Source organism: Aquarana catesbeiana, linkage group LG09 (assembly GCF_042186555.1).
Source record: "Aquarana catesbeiana isolate 2022-GZ linkage group LG09, ASM4218655v1, whole genome shotgun sequence".
Lineage (NCBI taxonomy): Eukaryota > Metazoa > Chordata > Amphibia > Anura > Ranidae > Aquarana > Aquarana catesbeiana.
The window spans coordinates 231,458,079-231,481,583 of NC_133332.1; the positions used below are offsets into that span (position 1 = coordinate 231,458,079).

General features: G+C 42.1%; 1 protein-coding gene across 2 annotated transcripts in view; it reads right to left on the minus strand.

The window, feature by feature from the left end:
- The window catches only part of LOC141108367 (dual specificity testis-specific protein kinase 2-like), a 120,478-nt gene that overhangs the window by 24,319 nt on the left and 72,654 nt on the right, over positions 1-23,505 (minus strand). For both annotated transcript variants that reach the window (XM_073599926.1, XM_073599927.1), the window contains exons 3-5: positions 5,624-5,745; positions 2,395-2,443; positions 715-864 (exon numbers count right to left, since the gene is read on the minus strand). In XM_073599926.1, the coding sequence (XP_073456027.1) occupies positions 715-864; positions 2,395-2,443; positions 5,624-5,745 (321 nt within the window). The remainder of the gene's footprint in view (positions 1-714; positions 865-2,394; positions 2,444-5,623; positions 5,746-23,505) is intronic.

The following is a 23,505-nucleotide window of genomic DNA, read 5'->3' on the forward strand; positions in this document are numbered from 1 at the left end:
GTTGTAAAGCCTTAGGGTTTTCACCTCAATGTAGTCTAAACATTAAAGGTGAAAAACCTGTGCTGCAGCTGCCCCCCCTTTTCCTTACCTGAGCCCGATCCGATCCAACGATGTGCAATAGCCCAGCAGCTCCAGCCGGTGTCACTCTCCTCATTGGAAACATTTATAGCAGCAGGAGCTATTGGCTCCCACTGCTGTCAATCAAAAGCTGCCACATGGGAGCGGGGGGAGGGGGTGGGGCCGAATCCCGACGTCTGTGTCAATGGCCGCAGCAGCAGTACTTGGGAGTAACCATGCATGGGGGCCCCCATGGAAAGTGGCTTTCTGTGAGGGCACCTTATGAAGAGGAGGGGCCTGGAGAACCCCAGAAGAAGAGGATTGGTGCTTCTTTGTGCAAAACCATTGCACAGAGCAGGTAAGTGTAGGCATGTTTGGTTTTTTTTTTTATATTCTTTTGTTAATCGAACATTTACAATCTATTTACTATTGGGCAAGAGCAGAACAGCAGCCGTCAGATAAGAGGATCGGTCGTCGGCTCTAAAGAAATCATTGTAACAATTTAACTAAGAATATTCCCATTTTCCATAAGCCCAAATGTGATTGATTTTATTTTTAGGACAGCAGCCAACCAGATTTCTGCCTGCTGTAGACAACCCTGTGATGCATTCTGAAGGGCGGCTATAGGTCATGCAATTTGCACATGGACATGAATACCTTAGAGTTCAGGTCCCGATGGTAAATGTTTTTAGAGTGTAGGTAGACCATCCCCCTGCTGATGTCACACGACAGGTCCACTTTTTCTTTCCAGGTAAGAAAAATGTCTTTGTTGGCAAGTAATTCTTCCAGGCATCCCCCATTCACGTACTGAGGACAGAAAAAAAAAAGATGAAACATGTTTTTCAGGTACAGCTACTTCCAAAAACTGGTATTTCAGTTTTTGGAAGATCCTAAAAAGTGGTTTCTTACATCTCTCCAATGGCAAGATCTCTCTGCCTGTACATTTGCGGTGAGCACAACAACAATAGCGTCACTCTCCATGTTGGATCTTCCATTTTATATTATGCAATATGGCACAGCAGAAGGGACTTACAGAAGGGACAGAGGTGGGCAGGAAAACCAGAACTGAGCCAGAACTATGGCAAAGAGATCTCAAAGACCAAGTCCCCAAGAAGCTGAGCAGACTTCACCTCCGAGTCAAATACAACTTTAATCAGACCGGATCCAGAAAAAAAAATCCCTGGATCATGAAAATCCCTGCAAAATCTCTACGTATCAAGTGCTTCCAATGATGAGACTCACTCATTATCAGCCCATATAAAAAGTATGAGAGGAAGCAGCAGCTTCAATCAAACATCTAACCAATGTGTCTTTAAAAGGGAATTATAGCCAAAGCCAATAGGGCTGCACTTCTCCTGTCAGTCATAGGAGTGCAGTTCATTCTGCACTCTTGTGACCCGTTTTCAGCCGACAACGGACTAAAGTCTGCTGTCGGCTGACATCACTCAACCAGTCCAGGCTCAGGAAAGATCCACAGGATGCACTCAGATTCCTGGACTGGCATCTGGCTCCGCCTCTCAGCAATCTGCTAAGAGTCTGAGCCAGCCCCTCCCGTTCCCAGCACAGCCCTGCGCTCCAGAGAGCAATGGAGAGGAGAGCGGAAGGGGAGAAACTGAGCAATTAGTGGCGTTTAATCGCTCGGTGCCCATCGGAAAACTGGCAGGGGACAGACGCAGCATCAGATCACTGCTGCATCTACCTAGGGGAGTATAATTTTTTTTTTTTTTTTTTAAGTCCATACCTCTCTTTCTAAAGTGGAACTAAACCGCAAACTGAAAATGCTATTTAGTTCACTTTGAATATTCAAAGCAGGCACACCAATTCACCCATGTCTCCATGCTGTATTTTGTTAAAAAATCGCTTTGAAAAACAACCCCCCCCCCCCCCCAAATTTCTAGCTGCGACCATCTTGAGTAAAGGCAGATGATTCATGTAGCATTTACTTCCAAGAATCCATCTGTCCTTAGCTCAGGCATACAGACAGCAGGGTGTGTTTAGCTGAGAGAGCCCCTCCTCCAGATGAAATAATGAAAGAACAAAATGCCCACTGAGACACCTGGGATGGATGACATCATATGGCCTAGGTCAGAAACCAACCCGAAGGGCAAAAAAGAATGAAAAAAAAATTCTGCTTTAACTGTTACTTGTTACAAAGCCTCAATTCAGTTGTGGCTCAGTACTGGAAATTCTTGGCTGTGACACCTCAGTAGAAGGGCCCTTTAATTTATATATATTTATAGTAGTAGAACTTTTATATTAGGAGGGGGTCAGCTGCTCCTATTAAAAGCTGGAGGGAGCCTCAGAATTTCTGATGTATAGACAGCGGAAAATGCTCACCTCCAGAATTGGATAGAGTTTTTCATCTTTGACACATATCCCAAGATACCTGCAATTATTAGAACAGATAAGTTAAATTCCATACAAATCCTACATCATTTCCAAAAGCCATTACATTTAAGCTAAAGCATCACAAATAAGGATCTGAAAGAAGACCGGTGGTAGGATTGTAAAGTATGGTCAATCAGATCACGTCCGTCAGTAAGTTAACAAGTTGCTGGTTGTTCCAAAATCCAGTAGCAAGCTCTGTGTTTTCTCTTTCTGATTTCTCATTCTGAGTTTAATAGGAAACCTTTATTTTTGAGAAACACAGAGGCAGTCATTGCTGACACATTCTGAAAAATACTATGCCTGGCTGTCCCTGGCTCCAATATACATAGGGGAAATCTTCCAATAGACACTAGTTCTGGTGACAGCCCTGGGATTCATTCACTTTAGAGCGATTTTCTCTCACCTGCTGTTTTGGCTATGGGACAGGAAGTAAAGGGAAATCTCCCTAATAGGACACAGATGGCAAAAAAAAAACTGTCAGGAGTTATAACCCTCCCTTACTTTAAACAAAGGGGGGAAAAAATTTTGCCTTAGTACTTCTGTCTTGCAATAGTCTTATTCTGCCACAAGATGGCGACAAAGACACCAAAATCATCTGTATTCAACTGGTGTCAGCAGTGAGTAAAAAGAACTCTCTCATTGTAAATAATTCTACATTTAAACATTTGCCTGAGGGTTATGTGCTGGAAGATCCGTTTCTGAAATAAGCCTATAATCATTTACTTGCTGATCTGACAGAAGGGGAAGAAAAGCAGCGTTAGCACAATATAAATAGATTTATCCACACATAAAATGTATTATTTATATACAGCGCTGGACATTCTCCACTGCAGTATGAAATTCTCTTCTACTAGAAGACGCAGCCTGCAGATGTAGTAATAAGTGTCAGATAATGAACTGTACTGGGCACTTTGGTTTAGTGGTCAGCCCTGGGGTCTTTAAGTGTCAAGGTCCTTGGAGCTGTGTACTAAGGACCTTGATACTACAAGATCCCAGTGCTGACCATCCAGCCAGGAGGATCCATTACACTGAGTTCTGATTTATAACACAATAGTGGTGTAAGCTGCATTTAAGTGTAAATATATGTGGAAACTGTAAGCTTCATTAGGATGGCTGAGTGTCAGGATGTCCTTGTCTATTATTTATTAGTAGAGGTATTCATATTATTATACGAGATTATACGAGATTTTTATTCATATACAATCTTGCAGCTCTTTACATAATGTACATTGACATTAGGCCCTGTCCTCAAGAAGCTTACAACCTATTTACTACATGATCTCATATCCATACATACACTAGGGCCATTTTGGAAAAGAAGCAATCTAACCAACCTGCAAGTCTTCAGAGTGTGGGAGGAAATTGGAGTACCCGGAGGAAACCCACACAAGCACAGGGAGAACGTGCAAACTAAATGCAGGTGTAGAACCAGAATTTAAACCAAGGTCCCCAAATAGTGTACCAAAATTGTACATAAATGTGCATAGATGGAAGGAGCGCCAGACCAAAAGATAAGAGAGTCCAAATTAATTAAATGATATTGTGTTAAAAGACATCAAATGCATTTCAGGGGTCAATGGAACTCCCCCTTCATCAGGTGTTCAGTTAAAAATGAGAACATTGAGTGGATCCAAAGTAAGGCTTTGCTGTTTGAATAAGAACTTATTTTAACTGCTGATGCAAATACTACTGGCCAGGAATCCTAATCCAGCAGTTATCTTCCCTGCACAGATTCAAACAGGAAAGCCTTATGTTGAGTCCACTCAAGGTTCTCATTTTTAACTGAAGCCCTGATGAAGGGGGTTCCTTTGACCCCCCGAAACGTGTGGGCTGTCTTTTAACACAATATCAATAAATTAATTTGGACTCTTATCTTATGGTCTGGCGCTCTTTCCATATACACGCATGGCTTTTCCTGGTACCCTGCTGGAGTACCCACAGTAAGGTACCCTTGCGTGTTGTGAGCAGCCTAACTTAAACCAATGGGCTCTTCAAATGGGTTTTTTTTTGCCCTCTTACTACCTTGCTTAAACTCATTATAAAGTCCCAGCGCCTCTTGGATGCCCTTTTACTCATTGGACCCTAGACATAAATGAGCAGTTATTCCTTGCTATGTAGATACAGCCCCGCAGCAAGGGGGAACTTTTCCTTTTCCCAGTCTAGCTTTAGGTTTTTACTTGGTCATCCTGCAAGTAACACTTCCTGTCCTACAGTGATAATGCTAATTCGTCATACTGTAGCTATGTCACCCTATGGTGCTCTCCTTATTTGAACTATAAAGATGTAGTTCCCAGAAGTTAGATGAGAAGGCAGATAAGAGGATCTTCACTCAGTTTGCAAAAAATGAAAAAAGTCAGCCACTACAAAACAATGTAGCTGCTGAATTTTAAATCAATGGAAACTTACCTGTCCAGGGATCCAGCACCATCCTCACCTGGGCCGGTTCTTTGCCAGTGTTCAGGTCCCCAGCGCAGGAATACTTACTGTGGGCAGCTGCACTGAGCTATATGAATGGTCCTGCAGCCTCCTGGGATCAGTGACGTGTCCCAAAAAGTTGCAGACAGCGAGAGATGGAGGAGAACTTATGGTGGAGTTGCGTAGGCAATTTCAGCAAATGTGGGAGCAGGTACCCACCAAAACCAGGTACCTACTCCCCCAAAAAAGCATAATTTGCCAAAAATGTTGGGGGGGGACATTTAGTGGAACTTCCTCTTTAGAGTGAAATTCTACTTTAAGATTTGGTTCAGTGCACAGAAAGTTACATGGATGTTGAAGCAACATTTTTTTTTATAGTTGCAATATAGACTTTGCCTGGAAAAGAAACTAAGGCAACCACCAGTTTCATTATTTTTATTTACACACCTTTTGCAGAACCCCCCGAGCTTTGGTCAGGTTCTTGTTGCCTAGAAAACATTGTGTACACTATGCCATATTTCCCACTATGTCCACATAGCATGGGATGTGAGCTGAGAATAATGGGGTACCCAGAACTTGGCTGTCATCTATGGTCTGAGCCTTCACACCACAAAATCGGACAGGTTTCTACCAGCAACACCTGCAATCCTTAATTTTTTATAAAATAACAAAAAATTGGTCTCTAAATAGTTACGAAGGAAGAAAAATTAGAAAAAAAAAAAAAAAAAAAAGTAAGAATTCACAATTTTCAGGACACGCTCACCTGACAATGTTGGGGTGAGACAATTTCTGCAGAAGAGATATCTCTCGGACGATACCCTCCTCATCCACCTCATTTTTATAGATCTTCACCACCATGGCCTTGGAGCCTGGACTATGAGACACCTGCAAGATGACAAAACAGAAGTCCTGATCCTAAATGGCTGACCAAAGGAGCCAATCAAATTTCATTTGGCATTCATACAGTGTATGTTGGGAAATAAAAGGAAGAATTTTGGGCTTATCGAATTAGCACTCAGGTCAGTGCCAGTGGCAGCCAACAAGAATTCACCCTCGACTGATTCTGTCCCCCTGCCATTGGGGTAGTACTACCTCGCTCGCTCGACTAAATCAGTAGAGGGGTGGTGGAGCAGACTAGAATCTCAGATTCCCAGGAGTTGGTGTCTCTCTCCACCTGGAAAACCCCTTCCAGTTTTTACCATCATAGTGAGTGGCAGGGGAGCAAAGAGAAGGCCTTTAGGCTAGGTTCACACTTATGCAGGTTGCAGTTGATGCATTTACCCGATGCATTTTGCACTTTTTCACAAGCTTTTTTGGGATGTGTCTGTTGTAATGCAGGAGAAACCAGCAAAAACGCAGCGGAAGTGCATCAAAAACGCAAGTACTGCATTTTTTTATGCATTTCCATTGCACACTATGGAACCAAATGACGTAACCAGCTGTGGGCACAAAAATATCAATGATCAATGTAAACATGAGAAATAGAGAGGGTGAATCTCCCTAACAAGGACAAAGGTAACAATAAAAACTAACTGATAAAGACCATAGCTCCCAGGTCACACTTGGACTTCCCATAGACTGCGAACTGTCATCATTCCCCACCACACTCACTTGTGAGTGCCATTCTTTTACTAAATTGTGCTACACAATGCCTGCTTGGCGCTTTTTTTCCCTTCCCTCTTGCATTTCAGATGGTGTATCCCCAGCCCACTACTAAAGGCAGCCCTGCAAGCATCTATAGTGTTAGCCAGTCTTTCTATTAATGACATTTATTGCTATACCTCCGGGAATAAGACTTTTTTGTTTGGCTGTTTATTTTAATCAGTTGCTTAATAATAACCTATGACCATGGGATTGGCACAGAGCTAGCTAGCTCTGTAGCGTATTGTGCTTCTTCTCCCTATGCATGCAGATGTACTCACACCTGCCTACTGACATTCCTGAGCCAACTCTCCACTGGTGGTCCCGGATCCCGCAGCTCAATAAATAGTAGGACGGTCCTGGCACTTGCTGGACTTTCTTGGGCGCCCTGAAGCCGCCTTCACAAATGCAGTGGAAATGTTTTTCATGGGATTAAGTTCATTTTCATGGCAAAGAGGGACTTTGCAATTCATCTGGAGTATATGCATAATACCATCATGAAAACTGAGACAGGAGACTGTGAAAATTAATATTTGCGTCATTCTCAAAAGTTTTGGCCAGGGCTGTATATGAATCATCTGCCCTTACTCAAGATGGCCATGGCCAGAAAAGTTAGGGGGGTGTTTTTCAAGGTGATTTCTAAACAAAATAAAGCATGGAGACATGGATGGATGGGTGAATATGCTTTAAATATTCAAAATAAATTAAATAGAATTTTCGGTTTCTGGTGCTCAGATACAGTTAAAGTGGAGGACCACCCTGGAAAAAAAAAATGCCACCAAAAATCCTAAAAAAAAATAATAAAAAAAAAACATTTGGAAAAAAAAAAATTTATACTTACCTAAACCCTTGTTGCTAGGCAGTCTTCCTAATCTGCCTCTTCCTATTCCACGGCGTGTTCTTCTCCCCGGTGAGCGGCCCCGTTGTCTTCTGGGAACTGTGCGTGTTCCCAGAACACCACGGGGCCATTCACAGATTGCTCGTGCGTGCGCAGTAGGAAACTGGCAGTGAAGCCGCAAGGCTCCACTGCCTGTTTCCCTAACCTAGGATGGCGGTGCCGGGACCCGAGGGACGGGTCGGCCTCTGGCGGCCGACATCGCGGGCACCCAGGACAGGTGAGTCTACTTATTTAAAGTCAGCAGTGTTTGTAGCTGCTGACTTTAAAATTTTTTTTTAGGTGGCCGGAATCCTGCTTTAAGTTCCTCTTTAAGAAGAAAATTACTAACAATGATTACCATGCTCAATCAATGGATTCCATATTTTGTGAAACAGATTTAGTATTTTTTTTTTAATATAGTAGAATCTTTCCAGTTCAAGGAAACCTATGCTTTGAGTGTGGATTGTTTGTTCGATCTTCAATATTTGAGTATGGATGACTTAACTTAAAATTCTGATTGAAGGTTTAAAACTTTGTAAAATATGTAGACAGATATTAACGATTTCATTGTTCGCATATGTCCTGTTAAGGTTTTAAAGTTTGCATATTTCATTGTAAAATTTAATAGGAAAAAAAAAAACACCTCGTCTGCACCTTACTCAAAGTAGGCTTTAAGGGCCCATCCACACAGACATTTGCAGGCAATTGTTCCAGTGTTTACACGACTGCGGCCGCATTTTAGGTGAATTGGATAAAACAAATACAGTAGAGAAATAGTGAATGATCTGTGTGTAGAGGAGCCATGAATGACATCATACAGAGAGAATACACACATTGTGCGTTGTACAAACACACACAGAATGGGGACTCTGTTCTCCATCAGATAATATGATCCACAGGGAGCAATAGGGATCATCTGAAAACTCATCCAGATTAATAAAGATAAACTTTAACATTATGGCAAGACAAAAACATAAAAGTATACAGCTGAGTTTAACTGACATCATTATTGCCCATCCCTTTACCCTTCTACCATGCTGTATTTACCTATAGGGAATATATAAAACTGAAAGACTGTATTTAGTCTGATAGGTACTCGTACTACATAACTTGGTAATGCTAAATAGTATGAGCAACTTAAAGAAGAATTATCACAATTTTACATTATTCAACTCCTGGTGGGACAAAGTGCATGTAGCACTCTCATACTCCTAGGCACCCTGTAACAATAGTTGCAATTTCGGACACAGCATCCCCCGCCCCCTTGGTGCACGACCGTTCGACACTAGATGACGGATGCTTTGCTAGTGAGTAGAGCTGCACGATTCTGGATAAAATGAGAATCACAATTTTTTTGCTTAGAATAAAGATTACAATTCTCGGCGTAACACCATTTTTCACATTATACAAAAATTTATTTTTTGATTAATGTATATAAATATTTTTTCCCACAAAATTGCATTTGAAAGACCGCTGTGAAAATATAGTTTGACATATATATATATATATATATATATATATATATATATACACACATACATACATATATACATATATATATACACACACACACACACATACATATACAGTATCTCACAAAAGTGAGGTACACTCCTCACATTTTTGTAAATATTTTCTTCTATCTTTTCATGTGACAACACTGAAGAAATGACACTTTGCTACAATGTAAAGTAGTGAGTGTACAACTTGTATAACAGTGTAAATTCGCTGTCCCCTCAAAATAACTCAACACACAGCCATTAATGTCTAAACCGCTGGCAACAAAAGTGAGTACACCCCTAAGTGAAAATGTCCAAATTGGAGCCAATTAGCCATTTTCCCTCCCCGATGTCATGTGACTCGTTAGTGTTACAAGGTCTCAGGTATGAATGGGGAGCAGGTGTGTTAAATTTGGTGTTATCACTCTCATTTTCTCATACTGGTCACTGGAAGTTCAACATGGCACCTCATGGCAAAGAACTCTCTGAGGATCTGAAAAAAAGAATTGCTGCTCTACAAAAAGATGGCCTAGGCTATAAGAAGATTGCCAAGACCCTGAAACTGAGCTGCAGCATGGTGGCCAAGACCATATAGTGGTTTTACAGGACAGGTTCCACTCAGAACAGGCCTCGCCATGGTCGACCAAAGAAGTGCACGTGCTCAGCGTCATATCCAGAGGTTGTCTTTGGGAAATAGATGTATGAGTGCTGCCAGCATTGCTGCAAAGTTTGAAGGGGTGGGAGGGGGGTCAGCCTGTCAGTGCTCAGACCATACGCCGCACACTGCATCAAATTGGTCTGCATGGCTGTCGTCCCAGAAGGAAGCCTCTTCTAAAGATGATGCACAAAAAAGCCCACAAACAGTTTTCTGAAGACAAGCAGACTAAGGACATGGATTACTGGAACCATGTCCTGTGGTCTGATGAGACCAAGATAAACTTATTTGGTTCAGATGGTGTCAAGTGTGTGTGGCGGCACCCAGGTGAGGAGTACAAAGACAAGTGTGTCTTGCCTCCAGTCAAGCATGGTGATGGGAGTGTCATGGTCTGGGGTTGCATGAGTGCTGCCGGCACTGGGGAGCTACAGTTCATTGAGGAAACTATGAATGCCAACATGTACTGTGACATACTGAAGCAGAGCATGATCCCCTCCCTTCAGAGACTGAGCCACAGGGCAGTATTCCAACATGATAACGACCCCAAACACACCTCCAAGACAACCACTGCCTTGCTAAAGAAACTGAGGGTAAAGGTGATGGACTTGCCAAGCATGTCTCCAGACCTAAGTGATGTCTTCATGGAGGAATGGAAGAGGACTCCAGTGGCAACCTGTGAAGCTCTGGTGAACTCCATGCCCAAGAGGGTTAAGGCTGTGCTGGAAAATAATGGTGACCACACAAAATATTGAAACTTTGGGCAAAATTTGGACATTTTCACTTAGAGGTGTACTCACTTTTGTTGCCAGCGGTTTAGACATTAATGGCTGTGTGTTGAGTAATTTTGAGTGGACAGCAAATTTACACGGTTATACAAGCTGTACACTCACTACTTTACATTGTACCAAAGTGTCATTTCTTCAGTGTTGTCACTTGAAAAGATATAATAAAATATTTACAAAAATGTGAGGGGTAAAGGCTTAGGCATGAAGAGGTTAAACTGACCTCATTTGCAGACCAAAGGTCATCCCTTTGGTCTAAAGGAACCAAATGCTACAATGTTTCTCTTTAAGTCAGCTCTGAGCAATGTAGTGATAAACTTTGCGGCATTTTTTTTTTTTTTTTGACAGCTTTGGAGCAGAGAACAGCTCTGCACTGAATCGTGGAAATGCCAGATTAAGGTTGTGAGGGGGGTTGAATCGAGATCGTGATTTTTTAACGATTAATCGTGCAGCTCTACTAGTGAGCATTTGTTTCCGACTCCCAGCACTAGCTGACAGGCACCGGCAAGAAGAATGCAGAGGGAAGTGAAGCATGTCAGCCTCCTGTCCTTTTGCATTCCTCTTGCTGGTGTTTGCTTTGGGCAAGTGCTGGAAGATGGAGAGAGGTGGATGCTATCAAAGTAGCCGTCTCTGATAGCTGCTATGTCAAGCAGGCATATGCAAAGGATTGGGGGCGGACGGCGGAGTGCTGCTCTGTCCAAAATTCCAACTAAAGTTACATGGTGCCTAGGAAAATAGGACAAAGTACTTTATGTACTGAATAAGGTACAAAAAAGTGATAATACTTCTTTAGGTTGGCCAACTTATTGAAAACAATGCACAACCTGTGTAGCTGATATGTCACCAGTTTTACAGACCAAATCCAAGTCATGCACTCCCACAGCCCTCTGGTGCCCCTCTGGAGCACCATTAGCTACAGCAGTCTCTTGTGAGGCGAGGTTGGCCTGGACTCACACATAGTCTGGGCACCAATAAAAAGGGATTTCAGAGCCAGAAACAAATGGAGCATTGCACCAAGAGTTGCATTTTTATTTTAAGAACTATAGAATTTATTTTTAAAAGTATTTTCTCCTTATAGTGGTCAGCTTTCAAATCTCTACAATAAAGCGGAACTAAAGCCTCCTATCGTTTTCAGTCAAGGAAGCTGCCATCTCGGCCTCTGTTTGATCTGCTATGATGCTGCACATGTGATCAGTTATGACTCCAGTCATTTGATGGTTTGACAGTTTGGTGGAGAGCACAACCAATGTGACCGTTACATTCCTAACACATACCAGGAATGCAACCATTTTTTGAAACTGTTAAATTGATGGGTTTAATTCCGCTTTAAGGGTGGATTTAGATATGCGTCTAATCTGTCTTTCTTCTCAAGCCCAGTCTGCGTTCGGATTACGCATCAGAGGCTACTAAGAGTCAGTAAGAAAGCCATGCAACACCTCCTCACAGAGTGGAGGGGTTGACAAACGAAGGCCAGTGGTGGATGACGGTCCAATGGGAGCTACGACCAAAAATCTGGGGGTGGTGTATTGTCCGGCAATCCTGGGAGAGCCTGCAGAGCGAGGGATCAGTCTAGGGAGAGCTGATGCCAGAGAGACCAGGGACCTCCGTTGTAATGTGTCCAGAGCTGGGATGGATGCCCAGAGAAAGTACCTCCAGCTGGTGTAAATGAGCTGTCAGCCCGACAATCGCAGTAGCCAATAGGGACGTGTTTCAGAGGCAAGCCACACCTGAGGTTGATGGAGGCCTGGCTTGGTACCCATTGTAAGTCTGAGCCTGGGTTCACACTATACCGGGCTGTGGATCGCACAGGAGCGCTGTGCATCCCTGTTACCCGTTCCAGGGACGAATCAGGGCTGATTCTATGCCTGAATTCGGCCCTGAAATGGAGCCAAAGACGCACAGCATTTTTGTGCAGTGCGCTCCGCAACTGCCCCGGAGATATGTGAACCGGCTCCATAGGAAGCCAGTCACATTCTCCTACTATGCGAATTAGATGCGGGGAAACGCACATCTAATTTGCATAGGTGTGAACCCGGGCTGAAGGCTGTATGTTCCCAACATTCATTTGAACAGAGGACGTTATTTGTTTGACTGTTGAGTCCTCAACATTACAGAACAAGTCCAGCTGAATGTGTCCACATTACTACACCAAAGAAAAAAAAAAACTGCAGTCCAAAAGATAAAATATGGGAGTGGTTTAATCACTTGAAGATCGGGCATTTTCTGGCACCTTTTGTTTCCATGTGAAAATCTGGGTTTTTTTTGTTTGTTTTTTTATCTTTTTTTGGCTAGAAAATTAGTTAGAACCCCCAAACATTATATATTTATTTTAAAGCAGAAGCACTAGAGAATAAATTGGTGGGTTTTGCAATTTTTTATGTCAAACAATATTCGCATGGCGGTTTTTAAAAAGCAGTTTTTGGGAAAAAAATACACTTCTTTAAATACGAATGCAAAAAAAAAAAAAAAAAAAAAAACACAATATGTGACGTTACGCCAAGTGAGTAGAAACATGTCACGCTTTAAAATTGCGCACGTTCGCACAACGGCGACAAACGACAAAGTTTACTATCCATAGGCGACGCTTTAAAAGCCTTTAGAGGTGATCACTTTCGATGTACAGAGGAGGCCTGGTGCTAGAATTACTGCCCATGATCTGACATTGGCAGCGATACCTCACATGTGGGACGATCGCGGTTTGCGTGCGTGTGAGACAGACGCACGTGTTCACCTTTGCGTGCTAGCACGAGGGGACAGGGGCACTTTAAATTTGTTATATCTTTTTTTTTTTTAATTATTGTTTTAATTCTTTTTAGTTTTACACTGTTGCTTTAAAAAAAAAATTGTAATAACTTATTGGTGTCAGGATTAATGTAAACATTCTTGTGACAGTAAAAGGCATGTAACAGGTACTCTTTAGGGAGGGATCTGGGGCCTAAAAGACCCCAAATCCCTCCTCTGCGCTTAAAAGCATTTGAAACGCCAAGATCTGCGTTTTTGAATACTTTTGAGTTTCAAACACTGGCGCCGTCAAGATTCTGGTAAACCGGAAGTGATGTCATGTCATCACTTCTGGGTTACAATAGCAGCGGCCCCATCAAAGCCGATTCTGGCTTTCTTCGGGTCACAGGCTAGCCGGTGGATGTGCCGGCTAGTAGTTTGGGTCTCCCGGTGGGACGGGAGAGCCCGAACGAGTCACGGAAGGAGGAGGCATGCGCTCCCACTGCTTGTAATAACAACCAAGTGGCTGGTTAGCCGCCCTGGTTGTTATTACAAGAAAACTGACAGTCGGCTCTAAAAAAAAATGGTACCGGGGCGATACCAGCTGCAGGCATCACACCGCTACAACCACTTGTAGTCAAATGACGTACCAGGTATATGATTTGGTGGCAAGTGGCTAACCTGCTAAATCATTCTATACCAATATAATGCTGCGCTATCCAAATGTATTCAAATGATAATCGTACTAAATCCTGATATTACTGACTGCAGTTAATCTAGTGAACATAATAATGAAATCTTATGCGATTAAAATTGCGATCATAAACAATTAAAAACTGCAATCCTATGCAATACTTCCAATGTCAACCTGTGTAGCATACACACATGTTGCATTCATATGCAACAGAGAAATATGCAACTCTGTGCGATAATTGCGATAAATGCGATAATTGCAGTGACAATCTGTAATTTACATAATTCTATAAAAAAAAAAAGTGCATCATTATACAATAATCAATATAGAAATAAAGTGAACCGTGTTAAAAGTGCTCTTGTGCCAAACAAATTCATGCATTAAAGCGGTTGTATACCCGCAATTTTTTTTTTTTTAACCCTGTAAAGCAAAAGGCATAATGAGCTAGTATGCACCGCATACTAGCTCATTATGAAATACTTACCTTAGAACGAGGCGTCAGTATCTTACCTGGTCCACGCCGAGGGAGCTGTCATGTTGCCTCGGCGTGTCTTCCAGGTATCGCGGTTCCAGCGCTGTGAGTGGCTGGAGCCGCGATGTCATCACTCCCGCGCATGCGCGCGGGAGATTTCTTACTCGGCAGGGTCCGGCAGCTGCCGGGCTTCAGCCGAGAATCCCCTGTGCGCATGCGCCGCTGCAGTCAGCGGCGCATAGCAAGGGGAATATCTCCTAAACCGTAAAGGTTTAGGAGATATTTTTTTTACCTACAGGTAAGCCTTATTATAGGCTTACCTGTAGGTAAAAGTAAAAAAAAAAGACTATACAACCGCTTTAACCTGTGTCCACAAAACCGCAACATAAAGTCCATTCATAACTAGTCCAATCTTCTGGTTCTCTTTGCAGATGATAAAACAGTAAAGTGCTCGTGTCCACTCTTGTGCCCCCCCTTTGGTGTATGCGCTCACCTTAGAGCGTGTGACCTTGCACCTAAGCTCGGTCAAAACACGCTTTTAAACCACCTCTGGGTTTATGGTCAGCATTCAGATCCTTGGATGGTTGCTTGCAACAGTATTCATATGAAAAACAGAGGAAACTGGATAGTGCATTACCGTTTTAAAAGTTTTATTTAAAATGACAATATTCCCTATATAGTGGACCACTCTGTAACAAGCCAATCAAATATAAAGACGCTGTGTATTGGTGTGTCCTCTCCCGCTCTGAGATCACTCCACCGTCTCACAAACCATCCTGTCCTCTCCCCTGCTAAATCATTTTAAATGGCTTTTATTCATTCAAACTCTGACAAAACAGCAGCACTACAGAGTGCCTTAATGCATTTTGTACTTTAGCATTTACTAAAAGCATTATGCGTAAGCACTGAAATGCGTCCTGCAGTACTGCGGTTCTGCTAAAATCTGAATGGAAGTCAGCGGGTTTTATTGTATGTATGGGCCAGAACCTAGAGCATGTTATGCACTTAACCTGTGAGTGATCTTCAAGTTATGGCTATACAGTATATATATATATATATTTTTTTTTATGAACCACTTCAATACCGTGCACTTTTATACACCCTCCTGCCCAGACCAATTTTCAGCTTTCAGCGCTGTCGCACTTTGAATGAGAATTGCGCGGTCATACAACACTGTACCCAAACTAAATTTTTATCATTTTTTTCCCACAAATAGAGCTTTTTTTTGGTGGTATTTGGTCAACTCTGGGATTTTTATGCTAAACAAATAAAAAAAAAGACTAAAAATTTTGGAAAAAAAAAACAACTTTTTTTTTGTTTCGGTTACAAAACTTTGTAAATAAGTACGTTTTCTCCTTCCCTATTGGGGCTGCACTGACAGGCACTGAGAAGGCGGCACTGATGGGCACCGATGAGGTGGCATTGATGGGCACTAATACACGGCACTGATGGGCACCGATAGGTGGCACTGATATGCAGCACTGATGGGTACACATAGGTGGCACTGATAAGCGGCACGAATGGGCATGGGTGGGCACTGACAGGTGGCACTGATGTACTGTAATGTATGGTACTGATGGATGCCAATCAGTGTGAAACAAAAATGCCTGCCAATCACTGATGCCCATTGTGGGCACTAATTGGCATCCATTGTGGGCACTGATTGGCATCCCTGGTGGTCTTGGGTGGCATACCTAATGGGGACATCCATGGTGGTCCTGGTGGCGTCCCTGGTGGTCCAGTGTGGGCATCCTTGGGGGGGGCTGCACTGATAATTGATCAGCACAGACCCCCCCCCCGTCAGAGGAGCAGCCGATCGGCTCTCCTCTACTCGCATCTGACAGATGCGAGTGAGGAAAAGCCAATCAACGACTCTTCCTGATTACATCGTCATCAGCCGTGATTGGACACGGCTGATCACATGGTAAAGAGTCCCTGCCAGAGACTCTTAACCTAGATCGGTGTTGCGGTGTGTCAGGGGGCGCGATGCGGCTTAATATCCTGGCGGCGTCATATGATGTCCGGTCAGGATATTGAAACCATTTTGCCACCGTCATTTTGCTATATGGCGGGCGGCAAGTGGTTAACCACTTGCCGTCTGCGTAATGTCATATGACATTGCGGACTTTGAGCGTTGATATCTGAATGATGCCTGCAGCTACAGGCATCATTCAGATATCATTATCGTCTTTTAGAGCCGGCCATTCCCTTCCCTGTTCATCCGCGTGATCGTTCTTACAGGCAGCGAGAGGGGACATCCACCCCCCCCCCGTCGCCCTCTGGTGCTTCTCGCGGCTCACCTCTGCAGTCGGCCTCGGATGCTGACAATAGAGATTTCCAGCTGGCCAGATGGTCCCGGAGTCTCTATGATCGTTCGGAAGCTGGGCGGGATGTTATGACGTCACGCTCAACCTCTGCATTTGAAAAAAAGCGCTGCCTAGGTTGGGAAGCCAGGATCGTTTTTTTTTATTTTGTTTTATTTTATTTCAGATATCCCAGCCTAGAGGTGAGATGTGGCGACTTATAGACCCCAGATATCACTGTAAAGAGGACCTGTCATACCCCATTCTTATTACAAGGGATGTTTGCATTCCTTGTAATAGGAATAAAAGTGATTAAAAAAAAAATGTAAAAAGAAAGTGTCAAAATAGAAAAATAAAAGTAAAAGAAACAATAATAAAAAATATTTTTTAAAGCGCCCCTGTCCCTGCATGCTCGCTTGCAGAAGTAAACGCATACGAAAGTTGCGCCCACATATGTACACGGCGTTCAAACCATACATGTGAGGTATTGCCACGAACGTTAGAGTGAGAGCAATAATTCTAGCACTAGACCTCTGTGACTCAAAACATGTAACAAATTTTAAAGCGTCACCTATGGGGATTTTTGAGTACCAAAGTTTGGCGCCATTCCACGAGTGTGTGCAATTTTGAAGCGTGACATGTTAGGTATCTATTTACTCAGCGTAACATCATCTTTCACATTATACAAAAACAATTGGTCTAACTTTACGTTTTTTTTAATGCATGAAACTGTTTTTTTTTTCCAAAAAAATGTGTTTAAAAAATTGCTGCACAAATACCGTGCGAGATAAAAAGTTGCAATGAGCACCATCTTATTCTCTAGGGTCTCTGCTAAAAAAAAAAAAAAAAAAACATACATAATGTTTAGGGGTTCTGTGTAATTTTCTAGCAAAAAAAAATTATGATTTTTACATGTAGGAGAGAAATGTCAGAATTGGCCTGGGTAGCAAATGGTTAATATATAAACACACACACACACACACACACTGTACATACATAGTATTATTAGATATACTCTGTATCTGGATTATGCAACCAAGGAATTCCATGAACCATATTGGAATGCCATGCTTTGTTATATTTGACGCTTTAAGTATTATGTTTTGTTTTCTAGTCAATGACGCATCTTAGTATTGACAGCTACACACTATTACTTTGTTTATATGGCTCACACGTGTGTCATTTCCGGTAGCGAGATTTAAACAGATACTTTGTAATTAATATTAGATGAGTGTCAGATCTGAGGAAATGCTGATACAAGCCTGAAACGGTTTTGTAATCACACACACACTTGGCTATTCTGCTGAGTATCGAATGTGCTGTACTGCTGAGGATTCATCAATAACAGATTTGGAGAGCTGCATCCCCGGAAGATTTTGCCCCCTTCCTGACCAGATCACTTTTTGCGATTCGGCACTACGTCGCTTTAACTGACAATTGCGCGGTCGTGCGACGTTGCACCCAAACAAAATTGACGTCCTTTTTTTCCCACAAATAGGGCCTTCTTTTGGTGGTATTTGATCACTGCGGTTTTTATTTTTTGCGCTATAAACAAAAATAGAGCAACAATTTTGAAAAAAAAAAACAATATTTTTTACTTTTTGCTATAATAAAATATCCCCCAAAAATATATAAAAGAATTTTTTTTTCCTCAGTTTAGGCCGATATGTATTCTTCTACATATTTTTAATAAAAAAAAAAAAAAAAAACGCAATAAAGCGTATATATTAATTGGTTTGCGCTAAATTTATAGTGTCTACAAAATAGGGGATAGTTTTATGGCATTTTAATTATTAATTTTTTTTTTTTTTTACTAATAATGGCGGCGATCTGTGATTTTTATCGGGACTGCGCCATTATTGTGGACACGGACAATTTTGACACATTTTTGGGTCCATTGGCATTTTTACAGCGATCAGTGCTATAAAAATGCATTGATTACTGTAAACATGTCACTGGCAGTGAAGGGGTTAACACTAGGGGGCAATCAAGGGGTTAATGTGTTCCTTATTGTGTGTTCTAACTGAAGGGGGAGGGGACAGTGTAGGGGAAGAGACAGATCACTGTTCATACTGTGTATGAACAGATGATCTGTCACTTCACCCCTCAGAGAACTGGAAACTGTGTGTTTACCCGATCGCGGGAGCCCAGCGGTGATCACGATCGCGGGAGCCCAGCGGTGATCACGATCGCGGGAGCCCAGCGGTGATCACGACCGCAGGGCACGAGCAGGGGGCGCGCGCCCCTAGTGGCCAGAGGGCAAAGCTATGTTACATAAAGTCGTTTCGCCCAGCTGAGCCATTCTGCCGCAGTACAACTGCGGCGGCTGGTCGGCAAGTGGTTAAGTGACTAAAAGTGGCATGGTTGTTAGACCAGCCCTGTGTGGCACCGAGTTTTTTTAAAACTGCTGATCTACTGGAATTTTCACGCAGAACCATCTCTAGGATTTCCGGGGATGGTCCAAAAAAAAGAAAATATCCAGTGAGAGGTAGTTGTGTGGACAAAAATGCATTGCTGATGTCAGAGGAGAATGGGCAGACTGGATTTAGATGATAGAAAGGCAACAGTAACTCAAATAACCACTCGTTACAACCAAGGTATGCAGAATACCATCTCTGAATGCACAACACATTGAGCCTTGAAGCAGATGGGCTACACTGGGTGCCACTCCTGTCAGCTAAGAACAGGAAACTGAGGCTACAATTCACACAGGCTCACCAAAATTGGACAATAGAAGATTGGAAAAACGTTGCCTGGTCTGCTGAGTCTCCATTTCAGATGGTAGGGTCAGAATTTGGCGTAAACATAAAAGCATGAATCCATCCTGCCTTGTATCAATGGTTCAGGCTGGTGGTGGTGTAATGGTGTGGGGGATATTTTCTGAGCCCCTTTGTACCAATTGAGCATCGTTTAAATGCCATGGTCTATCTGAGTATTGTTGTTGACCATGTTCATCCCTTTATGATTACAGTGTACTCATCTTCTGATGACTCCTTCCAGCAGGATAACACACCATGTCACAAAGCTCAAATCATCTCACCACTGGTTTCTTGAACATGACAATGAGATTACTGTACTCCAATGGCCTCCACAGTCACCAGATCTCAATCCAATAGAGCACCTTTGGGATGTGGTGGAACAGGAGATTCGCATCATGGATGTGCAGCCAACAAATCTGCAGCAACTGCGTGATGCTATCATGTCAATATTTGGTACTAGCAAGGTGTACCTAATAAAGTGGCCGGTGAGTATATATACACATATACACAGTGGATATAAAAAAACGCGTACACACCCCTGTTAAAATGTCAGGTTTCAGAGATGTAAAAAAAAAAAAAAAAAAACAGATAAATAATTTCAGAACTTTTTCCACATTTAATGTGACCTATAAACTGTACAACTCTATTGAAAAACAAAACTGAAATCTTTAAGGGGGGGGGGGGGGGGGGAGTAAAAATAAAAAAATAAAATAATGTGGTTGCATAAGTGTTCACACCCTCCTATAACTGGGGATGTAGCTGTGTTCAGAATTAAGCAATCACATTCAAACTCATGTTAAATAGGAGTCAGTACACACCTGCCATCATTTAATGTGCCTCTGATTAACCCCAAATAAAGTTCAGCTGTTCTAGTAGGTCTTTCCTGACATTTTCTTAGTTGCATAGTACAGCAAAAGCCATGGTCCTCAGAGAGCTTCCAAAGCGTCAGAGGGATCTCATTGTTAAGGAGACGGGTACAAAAGGGTTTCCAAGGCATTAGAAATACAATGGAACATAGTGAAGACAGTCATCATCAAGTGAAGAAAATATGACACAACAATGACATTACTAAGAACTGGACGTCCCTCCAAAATTGACGAAAAGACAAGAAGAAAACTGGTCAAGGAGGCTGCCAAGAGGTCTACAGCAACATTAAAAAAGCTGCAGCATTATCTGGCAAGTACTGGCTGTGTGGTACATGTGACAACAATCTCCCGTATTCTTCATATGTCTGGGCTATGGGGTAGAGTGGCAAGACTGAAGCCTTTTCTTACCAAGAAAAACATCTAAGCCCGGCTACAATTTGCAAAAACACATCTGAAGTTTCCCAAAAGCATGTAGGAAAATGTGTTATGGTCTGATGAAAACCAAGGTTGAACCTTTTTGGCCATAATTCCAAAAGATATGTTTGGTGCAAAAACAACACTGCACATCACCAAAATGCAATAATGTCACTGGTCCCCAAAAAGTGTCACACACCGGCGGACTTTTCGACCGGACTTTCAACAGACTTTTGAACGAACGGACTTGCGATTTTTCGATAGAAACTGGGTCAGACGGAGTTACGACGTAAAGATTTGAAGCATGTTACAAATCTAAAGTCCGCCAGACTTTCGACAGAAAAGTCGGATTGTCCGCCGGATTCGGTCCTTCGGACCAGTCCGATCCAAAAGTCCGCTCGTGTGTACGCGGCATTAGGATCAGATTTATCTGCCGCAATTTCGCTGTCCAACTAAAATTCGCACATCCCCACCATTACCAGTAAAAAAAAGAGTCCATAAATCTTTCCCATAGTTTGTAGACGCAATAACTTTTGCGCAAACCAATCAATATACACGTATTGTGATTTTTTTTTTACCAAAAATATGTAGAAGAATATATATTGACCTAAACTGATGAATAAATTAGTTTTTTTTATATATTTTTTTGGATATGTATTATAGCAGAAAGTAAGCTTTTTTTTTTTTTCAAAACTGGTCGGTCTTTTTTTGTTTATTAGCGCAAAAAATAAAAACCGCAGAGGTGATAAAATACCACCAAAAGAAATCTCTATTTGTGGGAAAAAAAGGACGTCAATTTTGTTTGGGTACAGCATCGCACGACCGCGCAATTGTCAGTTAAAGAGACGCAGTGCCGAATCGCAAAAAAATTACCTGGGATTTAAGGAGGCAAATCTGTCCGGGGCTGAAGTGGCTAAGGGTGTGCACACTTATGCAACCATATTATTTTATTTTTTTATTTTTATTTCCCTCCACCTGAAATATTTCAGTTTGTTGTTCAACTGAGTTGTAAAGTTTATAGGTCACAATAAAGGTGGAAAAAGTTCTGAAATGATTTATCTTTTGTCTAATTTTTTTTAAATCACAGAAACCTGACATTTTAACAGGGGTGTGTAGACTTTTTATATCCACTGTATATATATATATATATATATATACACACACACACACACACACACACACACACACAGTTGTGTTAAAAATAGGATCGTTTAACCACTTTAACCCCCGGAAGTATTTACCCCCTTCCTGACCAGGCCATTTTTTGCAATACAGCACCACGTCGCTTTAACTGACAATTGCGCAGTCGTGCGACGTTGCACCCAAACAAAATTGACGTCATTTTTTTTCCCACAAATAGAGCTCTTTTTTTTCCACTATAAACAAAAATAGTGTGACAATTTTGAAAAAAAGAAATATTTGCTATAATAAATAATCCAAAAAAAAGATTTTTTTCCTTAGTTTGGGACAATTTGTATTCTTCTACATATTTTTGACAAAAAAAAATAAAAAAAAAAATAAAAGGGGATAGATTTATGGCATTTTTATTATTTTTTTAAATTATTATTAGTAATGGCGGCGATCAGCGATTTTTATTGTGACTGCGACATTGCAGGGGACAGATCGGACACTTTTGACACTATTTTGGGATTATTGAATTTATACAGCGATTGGTGCTATAAAAATGCACTGATTACTGTGTAAATGTCACTGGCAGGGAAGGGGTTAAACAGTAGGGGGCGATCAAGGGGTTAACTGTGTTCCCTCAGTGTGTTCTAACTGTAGGGGGGATGGGCTCACTAGAACATGACAGAGATCACTGTTCCCGATCACTGGGAGCAGTCGATCCCTGTCATGTTGCTAGGCAGAACAGGGAAATGCCTTGTTTACATCTCCCCGTTCTGCTACTCCATGTTACGATCGCGGGCCACCGGCTAACAGAGTCCGCAGGCACGCGCACACCCACACGCAATTTAAATGGGACGTATGGGTACGCCCATTTGCTCAGCCGTGCCATTCTGCCAACGTATATCGTCGTGCGCTGGAGGGCAAGAGGTTAAAAAAGTGAGTTCAAAATCCTTATAATAGCTTTGATTTCCATACACGCAAATGCATTAGGAACACTGCGCAGTCTATTCCAAATCAAAACATGAACAAAAATGTTTAAAATTTGTTTTTACTTTACAGAAAGTGAAGAAAAGTGCTTGAAGATTTAGCTTTCCTGTGAATCACTGAATATTTAGCGGTATGAGCACGGTTTCTGAGAACTGCTTCACATCTGTGTTGCATGGAGTCAACCATCTTCTGGCTCCTGTGAACAGGTATTCCAGCCCAGGACAATTGCACTACATTCCACAATTCTGTCACAGTTCTTGATTTTACCTCAGAAACAGCATTTTTGAGGTCACCCCACAAGTTTTCTGTTGGATTAAGGTCCAGGGATTGGGCTGGCTACTCCAGAACGTTAATCTTGTTGCTCTGGAACCAAGATGCTGCTCGCTTACTGGTGTGTTTGGGGTCGTTTTGTTGAAACACCCAATAGAATTTCCTCTTTGGCATAAGGCAACATGACCTCTTCAAGTATTTTCGATGTATTCAAACTGATCCATGATCCCTGCTATGCGATAAAAAGGCCCAACACCATAGTATGAGAAACATCCCCCATATCATGATGCTTGTGCCGCCATGCTTCAGTGTACGGGGGCTTGAATTCAGTGTTTGGGGGTCATCTGACTGTCTGCGGCCCCTAGAGCCAAAAAGAACAATCTTGCTTTCATCAGTCCACAAAATGTTGCACCATTTCTCTTTAAGTCAGTCAATGTGTTCTTTGGCAAATTGTAACCTCTTCATTCGCTTTTTCAATAATGGGATTTTGCGGGGGCTTCTTGCCGATAGCTTGGCTTCCCATAGATGTCTTCTAATTGTTACAGTACTCACAGGTAACTTTACACCTTCTTTCACC